This window comes from Kogia breviceps, chromosome 4, assembly GCF_026419965.1.
Source record: "Kogia breviceps isolate mKogBre1 chromosome 4, mKogBre1 haplotype 1, whole genome shotgun sequence".
NCBI classification, from domain to species: domain Eukaryota; kingdom Metazoa; phylum Chordata; class Mammalia; order Artiodactyla; family Physeteridae; genus Kogia; species Kogia breviceps.
In genome coordinates, this window is record NC_081313.1 from 35,158,172 (window position 1) to 35,179,559 (window position 21,388).

Genomic DNA, 21,388 nt, shown 5'->3' on the forward strand with positions numbered 1-21,388 from the left:
TACATGCAGAGGCGGGACCAAGTCCAAAGCTGAACCCCAGGAGCTGTGCGAACAGAGAGGAGAGGGGGCGGTCTCTCCCAGCAGCCTCAGAAGCGGTGGATTAAAGCTCCACAATCAACTTTAAGTGCCCTGCAGCTGTTGAAAACCTGAATAGACAACGAATCATCCCAAGTTGAGGAGGTGGACTTTGGGAGCAAGATATACTACTTTTTTCCCTTTTTTTTTCTTTTTGTGAGTGTGTATGTGTGTGCTGCTGTGTGAGATTTTGTCTGTATAGCTTTGCTTTCACCATTTGTCCTAGGGTTAGACCGACCCATTTTTCTGTTTTTTTTTTTTTTTTTTAAGGAAATTTTTCTTCTTAATAATTATTTTTTATTTTAATAACTATACTTTATACTACTCTGTCTTCTACCTTTCTTTCTTCCTTTCTTCCTTCCTTTCTTCCCTCCTTCCCTCCTTTCTCCCTTCCTTCCCCTTCTTTCCTCCCTTCCTCTCTTCCTTCCTCCCTTTCTTCCTCTGCACCTTCCTTCCTTCCTTTCTTGCTTCCTTCCTTCATTTCTTCCTTCCTTTCTTCCTTCCTTCCCTCCCTCCCTCCTTCCTTCCTTTTCTTTCCTTTCTATTTATTCTACCTTTTATTTTGAGCCGTGTGGATTAAAGGCTCTTGGCGCCCCAGCCAGGCACCAGGGCGGTGTCCCTGAGGTGGGAGAACCAACCTCAAGACACTAGTCCACAAGAGACCTCCCAGCTCCACGTAATCTCAGACGGCGAAAATCTCCCAGAGATCTCCATCTCAACACCAAGACCCAGCTTCAATCAAGGACCAGCAAAGAACAGTGCTGGACACCCTATCCCCAACAAAAAGCAAGACAGGTCTACAGCCCCATCCATTAGCAGAGAGGCTGCCTAAAATCATAATAAGGTAACCAACATCCCCAAACACACCACCAGACGAGGACCTGCCCATCAGAAAGACAAGATCCAGCCTCATCCACCAGAACAGAGGCACTAGTCCCCCCAACCAGGGAATCTACTCAACCCACTGAACCAACCTTAGCCACTGGGGACAGCCACCAAAAACAACAGGAACTACGAACCTGCAGCGTGCAAAAAGGAGACCCCAAACACAGTAAGATAAGCGAAATGAGAAGACAGAGAAACACACAACAGATGAAGGAGCAAGATAAAAACATACCAGACCTAACAGATGAAGAGGTAATAGCCAATCTACCTGAAAGAGAATTTAGAATAATGATGGTGAAGATGATGCAAAATCTTGGAAATAGAATGGACAATTTGCAAGAAACAGTTAACAGGGACCTAGAAGAAATAAAGAGGAAGCAAGAAACGATGAGCAACACAATAAATGAAATTAAAAATACTCTAGATGGGATCAATAGCAGAATAACTGAGGCAGAAGGACGGATAAGTGACCTGGAAGATAAAATAGTGGAAATAACTACTGCAGAACAGAAGAAAGAAAAAAGAATGAAAAGAACTGAGGACAGTCTCAGAGACCTCTGGGACAACATTAAACGCACCAACATTCGAATTATAGGGGTCCCAGAAGAAGAAGAGAAAAAGAAAGGGACTGAGAAAATATTTGAAGAGATTATAGTTGAAAACTTCCCTAATATAGGAAAGGAAATAATCAATCAAGTCCAGGAAGCACAGAGAGTTCCATACAGGATAAACCCAAAGAGAAACACGCCAAGACACATAATAATCAAACTGTCAAAAATTAAATACAAAGAAAACATATTAAAAGCAGCAAGGGAAAAACAACAAATAACGCACAAGGGAATCCCCATCAGATTGACATCTGATCTTTCAGCAGAAACTCTACAAGCCAGAAGGGAGTGGCAGGACATATTTAAAGTGATGAAGGAAAAAAACCTACAACCAAGATTACTCTACCCAGCAAGGATCTCATTCAGATTTGATGGAGAAATTAAAACCTTTACAGACAAGCAAAAGCTGAGAGAGTTCAGCACCACCAAACCAGCTCTACAACAAATCCTAAAGGAACTTCTCTAGGCAAGAAACACAAGAGAGGGAAAAGACCTACAAGAACAACCCGAAACAATTAAGTAAATGGCAATAGGAACATACATATCGATAATTACCTTAAATGTAAATGGATTAAATGCTCCCACCAAAAGACACAGACTGGCTGAATGGATACAAAAACAAGACCCATATATATGCTGTCTACAAGAGACCCACTTCACACCTAGGGACACATACAGACTGAAAGTAAGGGGATGGAAAAAGATATTCCATGCAAATGGAAATCAGAAGAAAGCTGGAGTAGCAATTCTCATATCAGACAAAATAGACTTTAAAATAAAGACTATTACAAGAGACAAAGAAGGACACTACATAATGATCAAGGGATCGATCCATGAAGAAGATATAACAATTGTAAATATTTATGCACCCAACATAGGAGCACCTCAATACATAAGGCAAATACTAACAGCCTTAAAAGGGGAAATCGACAGTAACACAATTATAATGGGGGACTTTAACACCCCACTTTCACCAATGGACAGATCATCCAAAATGAAAATAAATAAGGAAACACAAGCTTTAAATGATACATTACACAAGATGGACTTAATTGATATTTATAGGACATTCCATCCAAAAACAACAGAATACACATTTTTCTCAAGTGCTCATGGAACATTCTCCAGGATTGATCATATATTGGGTCACAAATCTAGCCTTGGCAAATTTAAGAAAATTGAAATCATATCAAGTATCTTTTCCGACCACAATGCTATGAGACTAGATATCAATTATAGGAAAAGATCTGTAAAAAATACAAACACATGGAGGCTAAACAATACACTACTTAATAACGAAGTGATCACTGAAGAAATCAAAGAGGAAATCAAAAAATACTTAGAAACAAATGACAATGGAGACACAACGACCCAAAACCTATGGGATACAGCAAAAGCAGTTCTAAGAGGCAAGTTTATAGCAATACAATCATACCTTAAGAAACAGGAAACATCTCGAATAAACAACCTAACTTTGCACTTAAAGCAATTAGAGAAAGAAGAACAAAAAAACCCCAAATTTAGCAGAAGGAAAGAAATCATAAAGATCAGATCAGAAATAAATGAAAAAGAAGTGAAGGAAACAATAGCAAAGATTAATAAAACTAAAAGCTGGTTCTTTGAGAAGATAAATAAAATTGATAAACCATTAGCCAGACTCATCAAGAATAAAAGGGAGAAGACTCAAATCAATAGAATCAGAAATGAGAAAGGAGATGTAACAACTGACACGGCAGAAATACAAAAGATTATTAGAGATTACTACAAGCAACTGTATGCCAATAAAATTGACAACCTGGAAGAAATGGACAAATTCTTAGAAATGCACAACCTGCCGAGACTGAACCAGGAAGAAACAGAAAATATGACCAGACCAATCACAAGCACTGAAATTGAAACTGTGATTAAAAATCTTCCAGCAAACAAAAGCCCAGGACCAGATGGCTTCACAGGCGAATTCTATCAAACATTTAGAGAAGAGCTAACACCTATCCTTCTCAAACTCTTCCAAGAGATAGCAGAGGGAGGAACACTCCCAAACTCATTCTATGAGGCCACCATCACCCTGATACCAAAACCAGACAAAGACGTCACAAAGAAAGAAAACTACAGGCCAATATCACTGATGAACATAGATGCAAAAATCCTCAACAAAATATTAGCAAACAGAATCCAACAGCACATTAAAAGGATCATACACCATGATCAAGTGGGGTTTATCCCAGGAATGCAAGGATTCTTCAATATACGCAAATCAATCAACGTGATACACCATATCAACAAACTGAAGGAGAAAAACCATATGATCATCTCAATAGATGCAGAGAAAGCTTTTGACAAAATTCAACACTCATTTATGATAAAAACCTTGCAGAAAGTAGGCATACAGGGGACTTTCCTCAACATAATAAAGGCCATATATGACAAACCCACAGCTAGCATTGTTCTCAATGGTGAAAAACTGAAACCATTTCCACTAAGATCAGGAACAAGACAAGGTTGCCCACTCTCACCACTCTTATTCAACATAGTTTTGGAAGTTCTAGCCACAGCAATCAGAGAAGAAAAAGAAATAAAAGGAATCCAAATAGGAAAAGAAGAAGTAAAGCTGTCACTGTTTGCAGATGACATGATACTATACATAGAGAATCCTAAGGTTGCTACCAGAAAACTACTAGAGTTAATCAATGAATTTGGTAAAGTTGCAGGATACAAAATTAATGCACAGAAATCTCTGGCATTCTTATACACTAATGATGAAAAATCTGAGAGTGAAATTAAGAAAACACTCCCATTTACCATTGCAACAAAAAGAATAAAATATCTAGGAATAAACCTACCTAAGGAGACAAAAGACTTGTATGCAGAAAACTATAAGACACTGATGAAAGAAATTAAAGATGATACAAATAGGTGGAGAAATATACCATGTTCTTGGATTGGAAGAATCAACATTGTGAAAATGACTATACTACCCAAAGCAATCTACCGATTCAATGCAATCCCTATCAAATTACCACTGGCATTTTTTACAGAACTAGAACAAAAAATTTCACAATTTGTATGGAAACACAAAAGACCCCGAATAGCCAAAGCAATCTTGAGAACGAGAAATGGAGCTGGAGGAATTAGGCTCCCTGACTTCAGACTCTACTACAAGGCTACAGTAATCAAGACAATATGGTACTGGCACAAAAACAGAAATATAGATCAATGGATCAGGATAGAAAGCCCAGAGATAAACCCACACACATATGGTCACCTTATCTTTGATAAAGGAGGGAAGGATATACAGTGGAGAAAAGACAGCCTCTTCAATAAGTGGTGCTGGGAAAACTGGACAGCTACATGTAAAAGTATGAAATTAGAACACTCCCTAACACCACACACAAAAATAAACTCAAAATGGGTTAAAGACCTAAATGTAAGGCCAGACACTATCAAACTCTTAGAGGAAAACGTAGGCAGAACACTATACGACATAAATCACAGCAAGATCCTTTTTGACCCATCTCCTAGAGAAATGGAAATAAAAACACAAATAAACAAATGGGACCTAATGAAACTTAAAAGCTTTTGCACAGCAAAGGATACCATAAACAAGACCAAAAGACAACCCTCAGAATGGGAGAAAATATTTGCAAATGAAGCAACTGACAAAGGATTAATTTCCAAAATTTATAAGCAACTCATGCAGCTCAATAACAAAAAAACAAACAACCCAATCCAAAAATGGGCAGAAGAACTAAATAGACATTTCTCCAAAGAAGATATACAGATTGCTAACAAACACATGAAAGAATGCTCAACCTCATTAATCATTAGAGAAATGCAAATCAAAACTACAATGAGATAGCATCTCACACCGGTCAGATTGGCCATCATCAAAAACTCTAGAAACAATAAATGCTGGAGAGGGTGTGGAGAAAAGGGAACCCTCTTGCACTGCTGGTGGGAATGTAAATTGGTACAGCCACTATGGAGAACAGTATGGAGGTTCCTTAAAAAACTACAAATAGAACTACCATACGACCCAGCAATCCCACTACTGGGCATATACCCTGAGAAAACCATAATTCAGAAAGACTCATGTACCAAAATATTCATTGCAGCTCTATTTACAATAGCCAGGACATGGAAGCAACCTAAGTGTCCATCAACAGATGAATGGATAAAGAAGATGTGGCACATATATACAATGGAATATTACTCAGCCACAAAAAGAAATGAAACTGAGTTATTTATAATGAGGTGGATGGACCTGGAATCTGTCATACAGAGTGAAGTAAGTCAGAAGGAGAAAAACAAATACCGTATGCTAACACATATATATGGACTCTAAGGGGAAAAAATGTCATGAAGAGATTAGTGGTAGGACGGGAATAAAACACAGACTTACTCGAGCATGGACTTGAGGATATGGGGAGGGGGAAGGGTGGGCTGAGACGAAGTGAGAGAGTGGCAGGGACATATACACACTATCAAATGTAAATTAGATAGCTAGTGGGAAGCTGCTGCATAGCACAGGGAGATCACCTCTGTGCTTTGTGACCACCTAGAGGGGTGGGATAGGGAGGGTGGGAGAGAGGGTGATGCAAGAGGGAAGAGATATGGGAACATATGTATATGTATAACTGATTCAGTTTGTTGTAAAGGAAAAACTAACACTATTGTAAGACAATTATACTCCAATAAAGATGTTAAAAAAAAAAAAAAAAAAAAAAAAAAAAGAATGGATAAACAACAAGGTCCTACTGTAGAGCACAGGAAACCATATTCAATATCATGTGATAAACCAATAATGGAAAAGAATATGTATATATGTATAACTGAACCACTTTGCTGTACAGCAGAAATTAGCACATTGTAAATCAACTATACTTTAATTTTTTAAAAAATTCTATTTAAATAAATAAATAAAATTTAAAAAAAAAATAAAAAATAAAAAATAAAAAAATAAAAAATAAATAAATAAAAAAAAAATAAAAGTGATGGATAATTTGTAAAAAAAAAAAAAAAAAAAAAAAAAAAAAAAAAAAATAAAATAAAATAAAAAGAGACTAATTTGTTCCTAATAAATATGTAGAAATATAGAGACAGACAAACCAGATTTTTTTAAAGGGACTTTAAATAGGGCATCTCAAAGGCTAAGGTTCCGGTTCTGGGGTCTAAAGCCTTCTCAGTTGGTTGTTCAATCAGATGTCAGAATCTCAAAGACATTGATATTTTGACAATATATTTGCCCTTTACATTTTTGTCTAGATCCTTCTAATCTCCCTTTCCATCATTCTTCCCTCAGCTTGACTCCCACTTTACCTTACGTTGTTAGAATTCACCCAGTTAGTTAAGATAACCTAGTTTTCATGTTCTTTAAAGTTTGGTAACCTGAGGTGCTTGGTGAGATACAGTGTTGAAGATTCTATAATTATTGAGCAAATGGGGACTGATGTTGACTTTCGAGGCTCTTTGCTGCTGTTCCTGCCTTCTGGTCAAGTGTACCCACAAACCACAGTGAGGGATGGATGGCCAACTGAGACACAATAGACTGTGTTTCAAGATTGGCCATCAACTTCTAATCCACTGATTGGGAATGTGCATTTTGTTTGCCAGCCTAGCCCTGTCATTGGTCTAGCCCAAGTCTGTTGTTTGATATACAGAACTCTTTGCTATTTACCTTCATTATAACTATCCATTTCTCTCCCCAAACCAGAACACAATCTCACATAGTTTATTCTTAGTTCACAGTGAGGCTACACTAAATTCAACCTGAAGGAAAAATTATAATGGAAGATTTTGCAAAAAATATGACTGTAACAATGGCCCATGAGAATTTTTTTAACCCAATTCACTTTAATGCCAAACCAGCAAGAGTTCAAACTAAATCAGTAAAATCATATCCAAATTCTACTATTTAGCCTCAAAGTTTCTGCAGAAGGGTATATGTTTTTCTCCCATGACTGTAGATTATACTACATATTCATTACAAAGTACACTCATAGTAACATGAAAATAGTTTTATCTATCTTTACATTAACTAGATTCTCAACCCTAATTAACTAGATTCTTAATCCTCCATGATAGAATCAACTGATGTCTTGAGAAAAAAATGATGCTGACCCCTCCCCAGAATTTCTAAGGTAGTGTCCAGGTATTTGGTTCTTTAAAAAAATCTCCCCAGGTAATTTTAAAATGCAGCCAGGGTTAATCTTGTTTGGGTATTCCTTGTTCTTTCTTAAAGACTTTTCTATCTTCTGTTATACAGTGAATACACTTGAATTACAGATTATATGTCTAAGGATACAATGGATTATACTTATATTTATAGAAACATTTGTTTCTAACTGTTTAACTAGAATGTTCTTAACTTTCTTTTTAAACTTGATTCAGTTTGATGCCAAACTAGCAAGAGTTCAAACTAAATCAAAATCATATCCAGATTCTACTGTTTTGCCACACAGTATCTACAGAAGGGTATGTAAGTTTTTCTTCCACAGCTGTTGCTTAAAAAAATTAATTCTCTTAGTGTTTCCATAAAGGTTATATTTACTAACAACATACTTAACAGTTTTCCTTAAAATATATCACACAATCAGAAAGATATTAGATTTTTAATAATCTTTATAAGTCTCTTTCAATTTAAACTAGTAAATCTTAGTAGTAAATTAAAACATTAGAGAAGTCCTCTGACTCTTTGGACCATCTAAGGGATTCCATCATGTACTTTGAACTAAGGCTGACTTACTATTCTGAAGTTATTTAGGTACTCAGATAGCAGATTACTTCATGTTCAACTCCTTTATTTATGGTTTATAATTTCAAGCTATATAGGGAGAAGGGAACAAACTAAAACAAATGGTGCTAATGTGTTTTTGTATCCTTGTACCTGTTTTACCCCATTAAATCCCACAAAAGCAAAATTATAGACCTTTCAAAATATGGTATCTTTTTTAATACCTAGTTCTACTTAAACCAGAAGCATAGTTTTTGCTGTTTTGTTGTTCCTTGTACTTAATCTTATTATTTATGAACTGCAATAACAAAATTTTTCTGCTCTATTTAGAAGCTTCAGCATCTTCAAGAAGAAAAAAACAAGGAGATTGCAGTTCTTCGTAATACCATTCACGATTTAGAGCAACGCCTCTCTGTTAGCAAAGATTCTCAATTTAAACTTGCTGGCAAAGATTCTCACTTTAAGCGTAGACGGTTTTGAGTATGGAAGTAAATTCATTAGTTGCTATTTAATTTCTTTAAAAGCAATTGAAAATTCACTTCTATTGTCAATATAACATAGTACCTAAGTAATTACAATGAAAACAAAAAGACAGCTTTAAACTTCATTGAGTTTATTTAAACAAATGCACACTTTTGCCAATCATGTTCTGCATTCTTGCTTAATAGTATTAACCATAAAAAAGTTCAAGTTTATAGGACTTAGTTTACCTATTGAACCATCATTGACTATGGAAATACTTTCTAGGCAATCAAGAGATAGACAACACTCTTTTATCGTTTCCCGTCTATCTTTCAAGACTGGCAATCTTAAATTTTAAAGAGTACGATACAATGCTAGACAAAGAAAGCAAGATACAAAAACTTCATTCATATGTGATAGTAAAAATCAAGATATGAGTCTTGGATGTAAAAAAAAGTATAAATGGATATCTAAGATGTAATCATAGCAAAATATTCATGTATGAGTATTTCTGGATCTGAAAAGACAGAAATCACTTCTTTCTTTAAAGGTTTAATTTGTTAAAAATGTAGGATTAAAAAGACAAAGATAATATTGTTTGAGAAATAAGTAAAGAAAAAAATGGAAAACATGTCTTTGTTGTTCTTCCTCCATTCTAAGTTGCCGACTATCCAACAGAAACCCCTAGGTCATAGTTTATGTTTCTGTTCTCATTAATGCAAGTAGAATGCTGAAGAAAGAAAAAGAAAAACATATTAACCAAATGCTGCAACCACCTTTCAGTTGCCCTGTAATAAAAATATGGTTGGGGGTCAAAATTTTTTGACTTAAATTTTAAAATGTGGAAGCCAATTTCTCCATGTTTACACAAATCCAATTCCTATTTTTGGATCACTATTAATTAGGTAGCTTATAAAAATGCGGGAAATGTAATTGTCTAGACTGACTTGGGCAGTATATCAGATTTTAAAAATTTAATTTGGAGGTCATTTTCACATTTCTGCCTTCTTTTTTCAGCTTCATTTGGTGCTGGCTTCTGTAGGGTGGAGCTGCTGACTTGCCTGGCAGGCAGCTGGAGGCAAACGTCACTGTCAAGATTCAGTGACGAGCTCCTCTGCCAGAAGGCCCTGTCAGCTACATAAAGAGGGGAGGTTTTCTTTACACTGTCAGGTGACTGCAGACCCTGTTTTTTCAAATATCAGATGTCGGCAGTGTCATCATCAGCTACTCAGAGCTGATTCTGAATCTTTGGGAAATTTTCAGAGTAACTGATTTATGCATCCCCTTAGTCAGAGCTTCTTTTGTGGAAGAGGCAGTTGTAATGTATCTCAGTTCTCTGAGTGACCCTGTCGTTGGTGACCCCTGTGCCTATGGTCGCGATGAAGACCTGAAGGAGGGGTATGTTCAGGGTCATCGGGTGCTTCTGGTACTGGATACTCTGAAAGATGACCGTTCTCAAGATGGTGATGGTGATGGTGATGGTGATGAGGCTGTGAAGCCTCGGTTGGTTTTTTCTCAGTAGCCAAAGACACATTTTTACAGAAGCCTTCATCTTCCAGTGTCTGGAATAAATTTATAAATCACTTACCAACAAATTTATAGATTTAGCAGGAATGCGTGAAAAAATGATTTGTAAAGGTAACATATGTGAAATTCAAACTGGTTAATTAGGATTGAACTGGCTTTGTTTTTCCAGCATCATATTAATGAGAAAAAAAATTGATGTCGGTCTCAATACCTAGACTTTTTATTAAAATTTGGTTCCCATCCATACCTAATTATAAACTGCTTCTTGTGCAAAGTTGGCATTTAACCAAAGAATTCTCAAGCATTTTGCAAACGAATCAACATTAAGGTTTTGGGGGTTTTTTTTGCGGTATGCGGGCCTCTCACTGTTGTGGCCTCTCCCGTTGCGGAGCACAGGCTCCGGACGCGCAGGCCTGGCGGCCATGGCTCACGGGCTTAGTTGCTCCGCGGCATGTGGGATCTTCCCGGACCGGGGCACGAACCCATGTCTCCTGCATCGGCAGGCGGATTCTCAACCACTGCGCCACCAGGGAAGCCCAAGGTTTTGAAAATAGATAAAAAAGGATGTAATACAATTAAAGTTTTAACAATTCACCTAAGCTTCTATACTAGTTAAGTCAACAGCAGAATTCAAATTTTCTTTTTCTTATCAAGAGCATTTCCTAAATTTTTAAGAATTCTGAGGAAGAATTTGAGAGATACATAAGGCTTAAAAAGAAAGCCAGACCACTATATTTATATCTGCAGAAGCAAAACTTAATAAGCTGGTTAAAAGAACTTAGGATTGATTGCAGTAAAGTCAAATAAATATCAAATCCGAAAATCAGTTTACCTATATGGAACACCTGTTTCCACAAGGCATCAAAATCTAATATTATATTCTGAAACAAACTAATTCCTCTCTGATAATTCAAAAGTGCCAATATAATAAACTTTGCTCAAAATCAATAGATTTTTATACCTCGGCTTTTTCCAGGAAATGTTTTGAACTTCACCAAAGCTTTGTTAATGTGTTTCTACTGTAGTGCTGTCGGCTGAAAGTAGCAAATCACTGCCCATTTTTGATTGAGCATAATATTCCACTCTGCATGAATGTAGTTCTTTAATTTGCTGAAAGTCTTTCTTCATTGTTTTCTGTGCCCACAAATCATAGGCTCAAAGCTTATAGATATGGCAATGTAATATTAAACCTCAAACTAAAATTATTTGTAAATAAAGTTACAAAATCGACTTTAGCGACCAAACACTCACTAAGTGATATGATTTGGTATTTTGAAGGTTTTGAAAAAAGTTATAAATTCCACTGGATTTTAGCATACAACTAATAAATGGTACATTTTTTTGGTTGTTTCTGAATTACTTTTGAGAACTTAATAGTGTTTAATTAAAAACATAAACAATTTGATATATGTATTGGTTCCAAAAAACCAATTACTATATTTCATTGATTCTACAATGTATTTTTTTCACATTTTAATATCTTTAATATTGGAATGCATCCTACTACTGATCGTGTTATAGTATTGTATCCTACTCTGACAGCAGTTTTTAATAACACATAAATAATGTGTCATATAATTGGTGGCATCAAGGATGCAATGAAATAGAAAAACTCCAATATGATTTGACATATCAGATAATACAATATATTATTTCTATTTACAGATGTTTGTAAACTTTACACATGTTATGAGAATTGTTTCTGCCTTTGTTTCAATATACCTAGGTATATTTACAACTATTAGGCATTTGTGAAAATGCAAAATACTGAAAAAAAGTCCCAAAATATGAGGAATCAATATTGCTAACATTCATTAAGCACTTAGTGTAAGTTAGACATTGAGTTAATACTTTATTTGCATTACTTCAGTCTCCTCATCTGTAAAAGCAGTAAAATAACCCTCACGGTATTATTATGAAGATTAAAATGTGAAAAATGACATAACTAGAGTAATTAAACTGTTGAGCTTCTTAACAACTTAAGTGATTCATTAAAATCTGAATGGCTTTCTTTAGAGTTGGGAAAAATAAAAAGGAAGCAGAGCTTCCTTTATTTTCGAAATAAAAATTCAAAATTATTTTTAAACCTGAGTTCGAATTTTGCCCACTTACTCTGTCAAGGAAACACTGTTTGGAATTATTTTCCTTCTCAACTTGAGAGGAAAAGAAGTTTAGTTAATGTAAGTTAAAATCAATTCCCTGAGTATCTTTTTTATAAACCACTTGAAATATAGTGTCTCTCATGACAAGGAATAAATATTCTCATGGTTGTTAGAGAGAAATATCAGTAATGAGTAAAAAAGTTATTCCATTGTGAAATAAATGCAGTAATTCCAAGTGCACTGTGTAAGGGCTTCACAGAAAAGCTGACAGTTTTACATTCTTGGTAAATTAAGTAGTTATCTGGGCCCCAATTCCACTTCAGGTAATGCCATGGATAATCTCTGCTATCACTATGCTCTTATATGAGCACATTCAGAATATTGCAATAATGTATTTTATGTTGGCTGAATTCTTTAAGCACTTATATTCATGCAATATCATTCGGTGGTAATTGAAACACATAATCTACGTTGATTTTTTTGTTTTCTAAACTTCTTCTAGATAAAAGCAGCAATATGGATCTTGAAAAGACTAAGTTTTAAAGTATATGTTACATAAAAGGAAGCACATGTCCTTATATTAATAAAAATTACTGTTGTAGTTTATTTTTAGTACACCAACAGAAACATTGACTAGCTAATCAGTCATGAAACACTAACTTATTTAAATAGTTCTTAAAAGATTTCCTCTTTTCTCCAAGTAAAAATAATTGAGAAAAATACCTTGAGAGAGCAGTTTCCACATTTACTTTCACAGTAAACAGCCTTAATGGAGTCTTCTACATATGAGAAAGTTAGGAAGGAATAAGGCAAACCAAGATGATATACAAGGCGGCCACATCTGAAAAAAATAATAAAGTTACAATATTTTCTGTATCATGCACCGTCTGGGATAGGTATTGTAGGTTCAATGGTCTTATAACTAAGACCCTTTCATAACTTCAGTAAATTTCCTTGAATGGGGTCTCAAACGACCTCCCTGGCACTGCATACCAGGTCAGGTCATGACAAGACTATAGTGAGTCTGATTTTGAAATGTGAAATAGATATGTCACAACAAACAATGTCAAAACTACACAGTCTAGTTATTGTGACTTGGTCAAATACAATTTTGCAATTGACTTGTAAATTCTATCAACGCTCAAACCACTGACATTATAAATTGGGCTCTGCAAATCACACGATCCTTTCATAACTGCTAAAGTAGCACAAATTCCACACAATAAGAAATCACAGCATAACAAAAAGATCCTCAAGTCTTGGCCAGTAGCCCACTGATTTAAAAAAATATCTGATGCAACAAAAATTTCAGTACAGTGAAAGAAATGGAAATACAACACTTTGCATTTTCAGAAACAGTGGAGTTGAAATGTCCTTCTTACCCCAATTTTAACCTGTATATACAATTTTATATGACTATCAAAGGGTTACACTTTGCAACAGAATAAGAAGTTTGCAATCCTAAAAACATGACATGTAATATTAAAAATATTTAGAGTAAAACCAAGTAGGTCTTAGGCCTTGGCAGAGTCTGGCTTACCATTCCCGAAGAGCCAAAAAAAAAAAAAAAAAAAAAAAAAAAAAACCAGCACCAACTAGAAATGTTGGTGATGTCAAATTTATTTATTTTATTTATGTATTTTTTGGCTGCGTTGGGTCTTCCTTGCTGCGCGCGGGCTTTCTCTAGTTGCGACCAGTGGGGGCTACTCTTCCTTGCGGTGATCAGGCTTCTCATTGCGGTGGCTTCTCTGGTTGCAGAGCACGGGCTCTAGGGATGCGGGCTCAGTAGTTGTGGGTCGTGGGATCTAGAGTGTAGGCTCAGTAGTTGTGGCACACGGGCTTAGTTGCTCCGCGGCATGTGGGATCTTCCCGGACCAGGGCTCGAACCCATGTCCCCTGCACTGGCAGGAGGATTCTTAACCACTGCACCACCAAGGAAGTCCCAGTGATATCAAATAATGTATGCATTGAGGTTCCTTGAAAATACAAGCATTTTACTCATTCATGGAATCAAAAGCAGATTCATGCCGATTATACCTAAATAATTAACATATTTTATAGTTCAGAAATGCAGGCATGTAAACTTAAAATTTAGGAATTAGATTAGAGATAAGCAAGTGGCCTGCAAAGTATGGTTATTCATCTGCAAAATTTTTAAGTTAGAATTGTATGTGAGGTACAAATTGATCCTTCTTTTTATTTAATCAGAATGCTAATTTACAGGGGAAAAAAGTATAGTCAATGTTCTTTGTTTCCCTACTGGAGTGGTGAATTCCCTTGTGTGAAAAGGAGTAATTTCAAAAATAGTAAAACCAAACATTTGAATGGGCTCACTTTGAAACTGAGTATTTGGTAATAAAAGCAGATGTGTTATTTTAAATTACTTATTAAATTAAATACAAAGCGGGTATCTTTTAATTTGGGGGGTGGGTGTGTATGCATATATGTATACATGTGTGTACACGTACACACCTGTCATATATGAGGAAGTCATCTTTCTTTCCATTTAAGAGAGTCCAGACATCTGTTTGGTTTTCTTCTTGTTGGTAAACAGGAATATGCTCTGAAACCTTATTTTTAAGATGCACATATTTTAATCGAGAAGAGATTCCTTGATGATTGACAACAACATAAGAGATGTTCGAATATCCTTCTTTCTCCAGTTTTACTCGCAGGTCTTCCAATCTAAAATATTTGGAAAAAATACAAAAAAAAGGAATACTTTCATTTTAGTGACTTCTCCCTTTTTCCTCACTATTTTCCTAAATGAAACTCTTGTTATTTTTTACTTAACTCATACCTCTTTTTTGCATTGTTTTAAAAGACTAAAACTTTTGTTTTTCTAATTATTTATTGAGCACTTACGCTCAGTTAAAACAATATGCCAGGGCTTCCCTGGTGGCGCAGTGGTTGAGAATCCTCCTGCCGATGCAGGGGACACGGGTTCGTGCCCCGGTCCGGGAAGATCCCACGTGCCGCGGAGCGGCTGGGCCCGTGAGCCATGGCCGCTGGGCCTGCGCGTCCGGAGCCTGTGCTCCGCAACGGCAGAGGCCACAACAGTGAGAAGCCCGCGTACCACAAGAAAAACAAAAACAAAAACAAAACCAATACGCCAAGCGCTTGCACAAACATCAGCTCATTTAGTCCTCAAATTAATCCTATGAAGTGTATATTTTTAATCCATCTCGCAGTTACAGAGAATTGTACCCAATAAATATTTGGCAAATAACCCAACAAATATATATTTATAAATTTGTTAAATGACTCAAGACCTTTGGTGGCAAGTCTAGTGTTCATTCTACTCTAGCAAAGCTCTCGTCTCTGCTTCCTATATTGAAACAACTAATCCATTCCCAACAGTACAATTTAGAACATTTTCATTACACAAGTAATACATATTTAGTAGGGTACTATAAAATACAGGTACACAAAAAGAAGAAAAAGCTTCCATAGCCCCAGGAAAACAACTGTAAACACCCTCCTAGTGTTCTTTCCTCTAACATGTTCTAGGCAAACTTGTATAGTTTTTCAAAAATGCAATTTAATAAAAATATCTTTTCTATTTTTATTTTATTTTATGTATGTATGTATTTAATAGCTATCCCCTTAACAAATGCTAGACCACAGAAAGACTACCTTACCTAGATGCCTGCAGTATGCACAGGTATCAGCTGGCTTGAAGAAGAGCAACCACCGTCACTGAACCATAGGAGTTCAGCATGGGGTCTTGATCCTTTATGCTCCAGGCTGGAGGTTGCTTACAAAAGGAGCTTTGCCCCTGGCTCTCTGTTCCTCCCGTGGGGAGGAGACAAAGAGCCAGGGCCAGCCCCAGGCCTCTCCACATTGCTGGGGCTGTCCTGTAAAAGAGAAAACCTGTCATCTTCACAGTCATAACAAGGAATTTCTATAAACCCAGCAGGTACAATTCTACTTTGTACAAATATCTAGCCAGTGGATTCTGTCTCCATGTTGTTTGGGCCTCTTAGCCCCAAATCTCCCTGTAAAGGGGAAAAGATCAGCCAGAGTCAGGGAAGCTGTCAAAGTACCTCTTAACTATCTGGCTTAGCAAGATACTTCAGTAAGCATGCAATGGAGATCTGCCTGAACAGGCAGCCAAGGACTTCTCTAGTAGAAGATATATGTCTAGGAGGAAATACACGTCTAGGGAAATTTTGAGAATGTGGCCTCTACAATCAAGTAACGTTTTGCGAACATGATTTGATTTTTATTTGAGACACACCAAGTTCTGCCTGCTTCTCTCTATCCTCTACCAATCTAAGAAAGGAAAGGGTAAGTAGGGGATTCTCCACAGAAATGAAAAGACAGCATGGAAAGAGAACCCAGGAAGAAAGAAGGTGGCAGTGAGGGCAGTCTACCAACGTGAAGAGATTCAGATGTTACTGCCTGCCAAAATGTTGCTATCACATCCAAGACAAACACTAACCAATGAAAAAACACCAGACCAGGAAGAAATACTACAAATCACTGGCCCCTGTACCATTTAAGATTCACTGGAATCTACACTCGATTAGTCTACTTATTGGCTACCACTACATTCAGGAAGTTCCTGTGACTAGATGGCACATTCTTGGGTAAAAAAGATGATCCCTCCTCTGAGTAGGAAGTACTCAGACAAGAAATGTACAAGTATTAAATACATGACAAGAAATATTCCCAAAACAAGGGCTAGCGCTCTCTGCAGAGAGGTACAAATAAAACACGTGGGCTTCCCTGGTGGCGCAGTGGTTGAGAGTCCGCCTGCCGATGCAGGGGATACGGGTTCGTGCCCGGGTCCGGGAAGATCCCACATGCTGCGGAGCGTCTGGGCCCGTGAGCCATGGCCGCTGAGCCTGCGCATCCGGAGCCTGTGCTCCGCAACGGGAGAGGCCACAACAGTGAGAGGCCCGCGTACCACAAAAAAAAAAAAAAAAAAACAAATAAAACACGTGATTTGTAGACAGGTGGTGGGAAAAAGAGCATATTCAGCAGAGACGAGCAGAGAAAGAAAAATCCACACTTTTATGCAAACATGATTTAATTTTTATTTAAGACACACTAAGTGAATCAGATAAAGTAATCAGGCTCATTTTGATATGAGTCTGAGGGAGAGAGATCAGGACAAAATTCCAGAACTAGGCAGTTGGCACATTTTCAGGCACTGATCTGGGATTAAAAAAGTAAAAGTACTTGGGCAGGGGGGAGGGTGGGAAGCTACCGATAAGTTACCTAGAGTGGGCCCAGGGTTAAGAAGGGAGTAGGAAGGCTAAAATCAGATTGATTTGGGCTCTAATGCACTGGTAGCTATAGATAGAACTTTTAAAAACCTGCCTATCTTTCACATTATTTGACACCACAAAATTCCTAGCTATATAGAATATCTTGATAAGAGCCTAACTAAAGGAAGAGAAATAAGGGGGGGGGGGGTGTTAAGAGAGGATAAATTAAATAATTTATTAAGGCCATCCCAACTATTCTAATATCTTTAAAATTCCAATACTTAAAAAAAGGAGAGGATGTATCTGGACTAAACCTAGGGAATTTCTTTAGGATAGTATTTATACTGATGATACAATTATCCTTCTTACAGCTACCATTTATTGAGCATTTAGACAACTATTTGCAGGTGGCACAAAGCACTCTTTTTTTTTTTTTTTTGCTGTATGCGGGCCTCTCACTGCTGTGGCCTCTCCCGTTGCGGAGCACAGGCTCCGGACGCGCAGGCTCAGCGGCCATGGCTCACGGGCTTAGTTGCTCCGCGGCATGTGGGATCTTCCCGGACCAGGGCACGAACCCGTGACCCCTGCATCGGCAGGCGGATTCTCAACCACTGCGCCACCAGGGAAGCCCACAAAGCACTCTTTTAATATCATGTCAGTTAATCCTTACAACTATGTGACCATTATGTCCTTTTGCAGTTGAGAAAACTATGGCTAAGTGACAGTTTAGGCATCTTGCCCAAGTCCACACAGGTACTAAGTCACAGGGAAACTGGATTCAAACCGGTTCTACTAATTCCAACACATGACCTCTTAGCTACTGCAATATATTGACCGTTTTTAGCTGGGTCACCTTTAGTAACTGTAGTAGCCAGGATCTGGGTTTTTTCAATGCCCTAAGATGAAAAAGAAAACATCACAATTATTCGAGCTATTTTGTTTCTTACTAGAATGGCTAGATCTTCCCTACTTTCTAGAATATAAATTCAGTAGTTATAGACCCCAGCATAAACTCGGCTCTTGGCGCTCTTACTTTGCATACCATTCCGATTGGCTGAAGAGTGAATACAAATGAAAAGGTTATCTCACCCATTGCTCTCATTTAGTTTTTTGTTGAAAAAATAACAGAAGCCATTGGCAGAGTGGATTACAGAGTTCACACTTTCAGATTTTCCTCTGTTACTATAATCAATAGGCTGTTCAGCTTTGTTTCCTTAAAATCACTTTTTACATAATAAACTTTTGATTAATTACAGTTGTCAGATAACTATAGAAAATAATGTAGATAAATAACAAAACTAGATTTACTGGAAGCTGATGCAATAACCATTAAAATGTAGTTATGAATTTCACTAATCTCACCCCTTGCGATCACAAAACCTAGATTCACTGGCCACAAACAGAGCTACATTTGTTTAAAATTTCCCATCAAAAGGCAAAACATGCAGAAACTTTTTCCACCCTCTTCCCCTGACCTTCAGACCCGCATCTGAGGGTCCCCCCTCATTCTCCTGAAAGCACCCATACCACCTAAACTGTAAAGCATTGCGTTTAATCGCAGACCACCCGATTCTGACATGGGTTTTAACTCTTTCGAGGATGATCATTGGACAAACACAGTGGACCAAACCTGCTCTCCCTTCTTTTTTTTTTTTTTTAACCTTGAAACAGCTCACAATATCCCTGGCCATTTCTACAGCACTGTAGAAAGCCCATATCTCAGTCCCTGCTCTTCAAACCCACAGGTTGTTTTGCCCCTAGAGCTCTCGCTCTGCATTTCGGTAGGAAATATTTAAGCTTGAACATATAATATTGCCTACGTAACATCACAACTTTTTGCAGAGGGAAAGAATTCAATTTCTCCAGCCTCCTCTGCCCCCATCTTCATCCTCAGCTGTGCAGAAAGCAGGGCAAAAATCAGCAAGAATTGTTAGTGTCCCCACTGCACCCGGCGTTTAGACTCTTTTGTTCTTTCTTTTGTATTACTTTTCCTTACCCGTCTCTTCTCCAAATCTATTCTAAGGACAGAAACATTTTATCAAGACTCAAAAATCAAATCAGTTACCAAACTGTCAAGGAATCAAGTTTGGAAAACACGAAGTTTCTACTTACACAACCCCTTCCGACTAGCTTGCTTCCTTTCTCTTGCTCAGCTGGGGCGGCTCCACAAAGCCACAGCCAGAAACTCGGATATTTATAGTCCTTGTTGTCTACCCACCCCTCAGCTATAGTCCAAAGTTCAATGCCCACTCAGGCTGTGACCTGGCTAGCAGAGACAACCTCTGACTGATTATTGCAACCAACTTTAAAAAAGTAGCAAGTGCTGGCAGGCACAAAATGGGGGCCTGGGGAGTTTTTGCAATTACTGATTTATTCCCTATCCTTTTTAGTCACCCCAGTAGCTAGGATTTAATGGTACAGTCGGGGGCGGGAGGAAGGGCTAAGGGTAAAGAAGGCCTCCAAGTTATGCTCTTTTCCAAACTATAATAGGGAAAAACATTTGCTGAGCCAGTGGGGTAAGCTGTCTTTTTAAAAAAAGAAAAAAAAAAAATTTCTTTTACTTTGTAGTGGTCAGGTGCTAGCCTGACCCAAATTGTGTGAACTTTGTTAGAAAAGTCACTTGGTGTTTCAAATCTTTCCCATCACTTGCTGTTACAGACCTGCTTAGATTATTTTGCAGTGGTTAAAACTTGAATCTCTGTGGGATCTCACAGGACTCTGCTCTTATTCTTTTTCATTTAAGGAAAGGAATAAGGAAAGAGACCTCCTATCGGAGAGAAGCCAGGCCTCATTTTTCTCATCACAGAAGTCCCACTCCCTGGAAGACCTAGGTATCCCAGAGAAGCTTTTAACAATCTATTGTGAATTCTTTACAAATTTAAGTACCATACAAATAAGTTAGCTGTGATAGTAGCTGAACATGGAAAAGGATATGGAAATTTCAAAATGTACAAATAAAATGGAAAATTCCTACCCTTTCAGAAAGGGATACATTCCCTCCACTAACTGCTACAGATGAGCACACACATGACGGGTAAGGCAAGCAGCAATTTCAAATGACTTCAGCCCTGGATAGCGATGGTTTTCAAGTAAGCCTCGCTTTCACTACCGATGCATTTTGTCCAAACAAACCTCTATTGATTGCTGTGGGCTGAGTACTGTTATACAAGGTACAGAAAGTACAAAGAGGCTCTGATGTGATCTTTCCTGTAAAGAAATTATCAAAGTAGAAACTTGGACTTCCCTGGTGGTCCAGTGGTTAAGATTCCACACTCCCATTGCAGGGGACACGGGTTCATCCCTGGTCGGGGAACTAAGATTCCACATGCCGCGTGGCGCTGACAAAAAAAAAAAAAAAAAAAAAAAAGAATCCTTCCACACTTGCTTCCATAAAGTGGGTTGGTTCTAAAATCCTCTGCCACTTAAAGCACTATTGAATAAAGCAGGAACTTTCTTTAAAAAAAAAAAAAAAAAAAGGAAAAGCTTGACATTTGAAAGCCAAATTCTATTTACTCACACCAAGCAGTAGGTATTAACCTTTTGGGGTCCCAGATCTCTTTGAGAATCTAGTGAAATGCTTAGTTTTTCTGCAGGAAAAAAAAAAATGCATATATACATACTTGTGTTTTAAAAGAACTGTGTGAAAAAGTTTTGTGTGAAGCAGATAATCCCCCTATAGTTCATTTTCTTCACAAATGTAAAGAGTCACGTTGGGTCTGTCTGCAGCAGGAAACTGAGTATTTCACCATCACCACCTTCCTTTACATGTGGCTTAGCAGCTGC

At 37.4% G+C, this 21,388-nt stretch overlaps 2 protein-coding genes across 5 annotated transcripts in view; one reads left to right on the forward strand and one right to left on the reverse strand.

Moving 5' to 3' along the window:
* The window catches only part of CCDC152 (coiled-coil domain containing 152), a 42,794-nt gene extending 33,423 nt beyond the window's left edge, over positions 1 to 9,371 (forward strand). For all 3 annotated transcript variants that reach the window (XM_067030936.1, XM_059060926.2, XM_067030937.1), the window contains exons 8-9: positions 7,956 to 8,039; positions 8,629 to 9,371. In XM_067030936.1, the coding sequence (XP_066887037.1) occupies positions 7,956 to 8,039; positions 8,629 to 8,778 (234 nt within the window). In that variant the 3' untranslated portion in view covers positions 8,779 to 9,371. The remainder of the gene's footprint in view (positions 1 to 7,955; positions 8,040 to 8,628) is intronic.
* Positions 8,895 to 21,388, reverse strand: part of SELENOP (selenoprotein P) — a 76,891-nt gene continuing 64,397 nt past the window's right edge. Inside the window, exons 1-5 of one of the 2 annotated variants that reach the window (XM_067030935.1) lie at positions 19,718 to 19,812; positions 16,031 to 16,246; positions 14,862 to 15,074; positions 13,113 to 13,230; positions 8,895 to 9,490 (exon numbers count right to left, since the gene is read on the reverse strand). In XM_067030935.1, the coding sequence (XP_066887036.1) occupies positions 9,428 to 9,490; positions 13,113 to 13,230; positions 14,862 to 15,074; positions 16,031 to 16,233 (597 nt within the window). In that variant the 5' untranslated portion in view covers positions 16,234 to 16,246; positions 19,718 to 19,812 and the 3' untranslated portion in view covers positions 8,895 to 9,427. Of the gene's footprint in view, positions 9,491 to 9,980; positions 10,323 to 13,112; positions 13,231 to 14,861; positions 15,075 to 16,030; positions 16,247 to 19,717; positions 19,813 to 21,388 lie in introns of those variants that run through there. The other variant, XM_059060924.2, reaches the window with a different exon arrangement.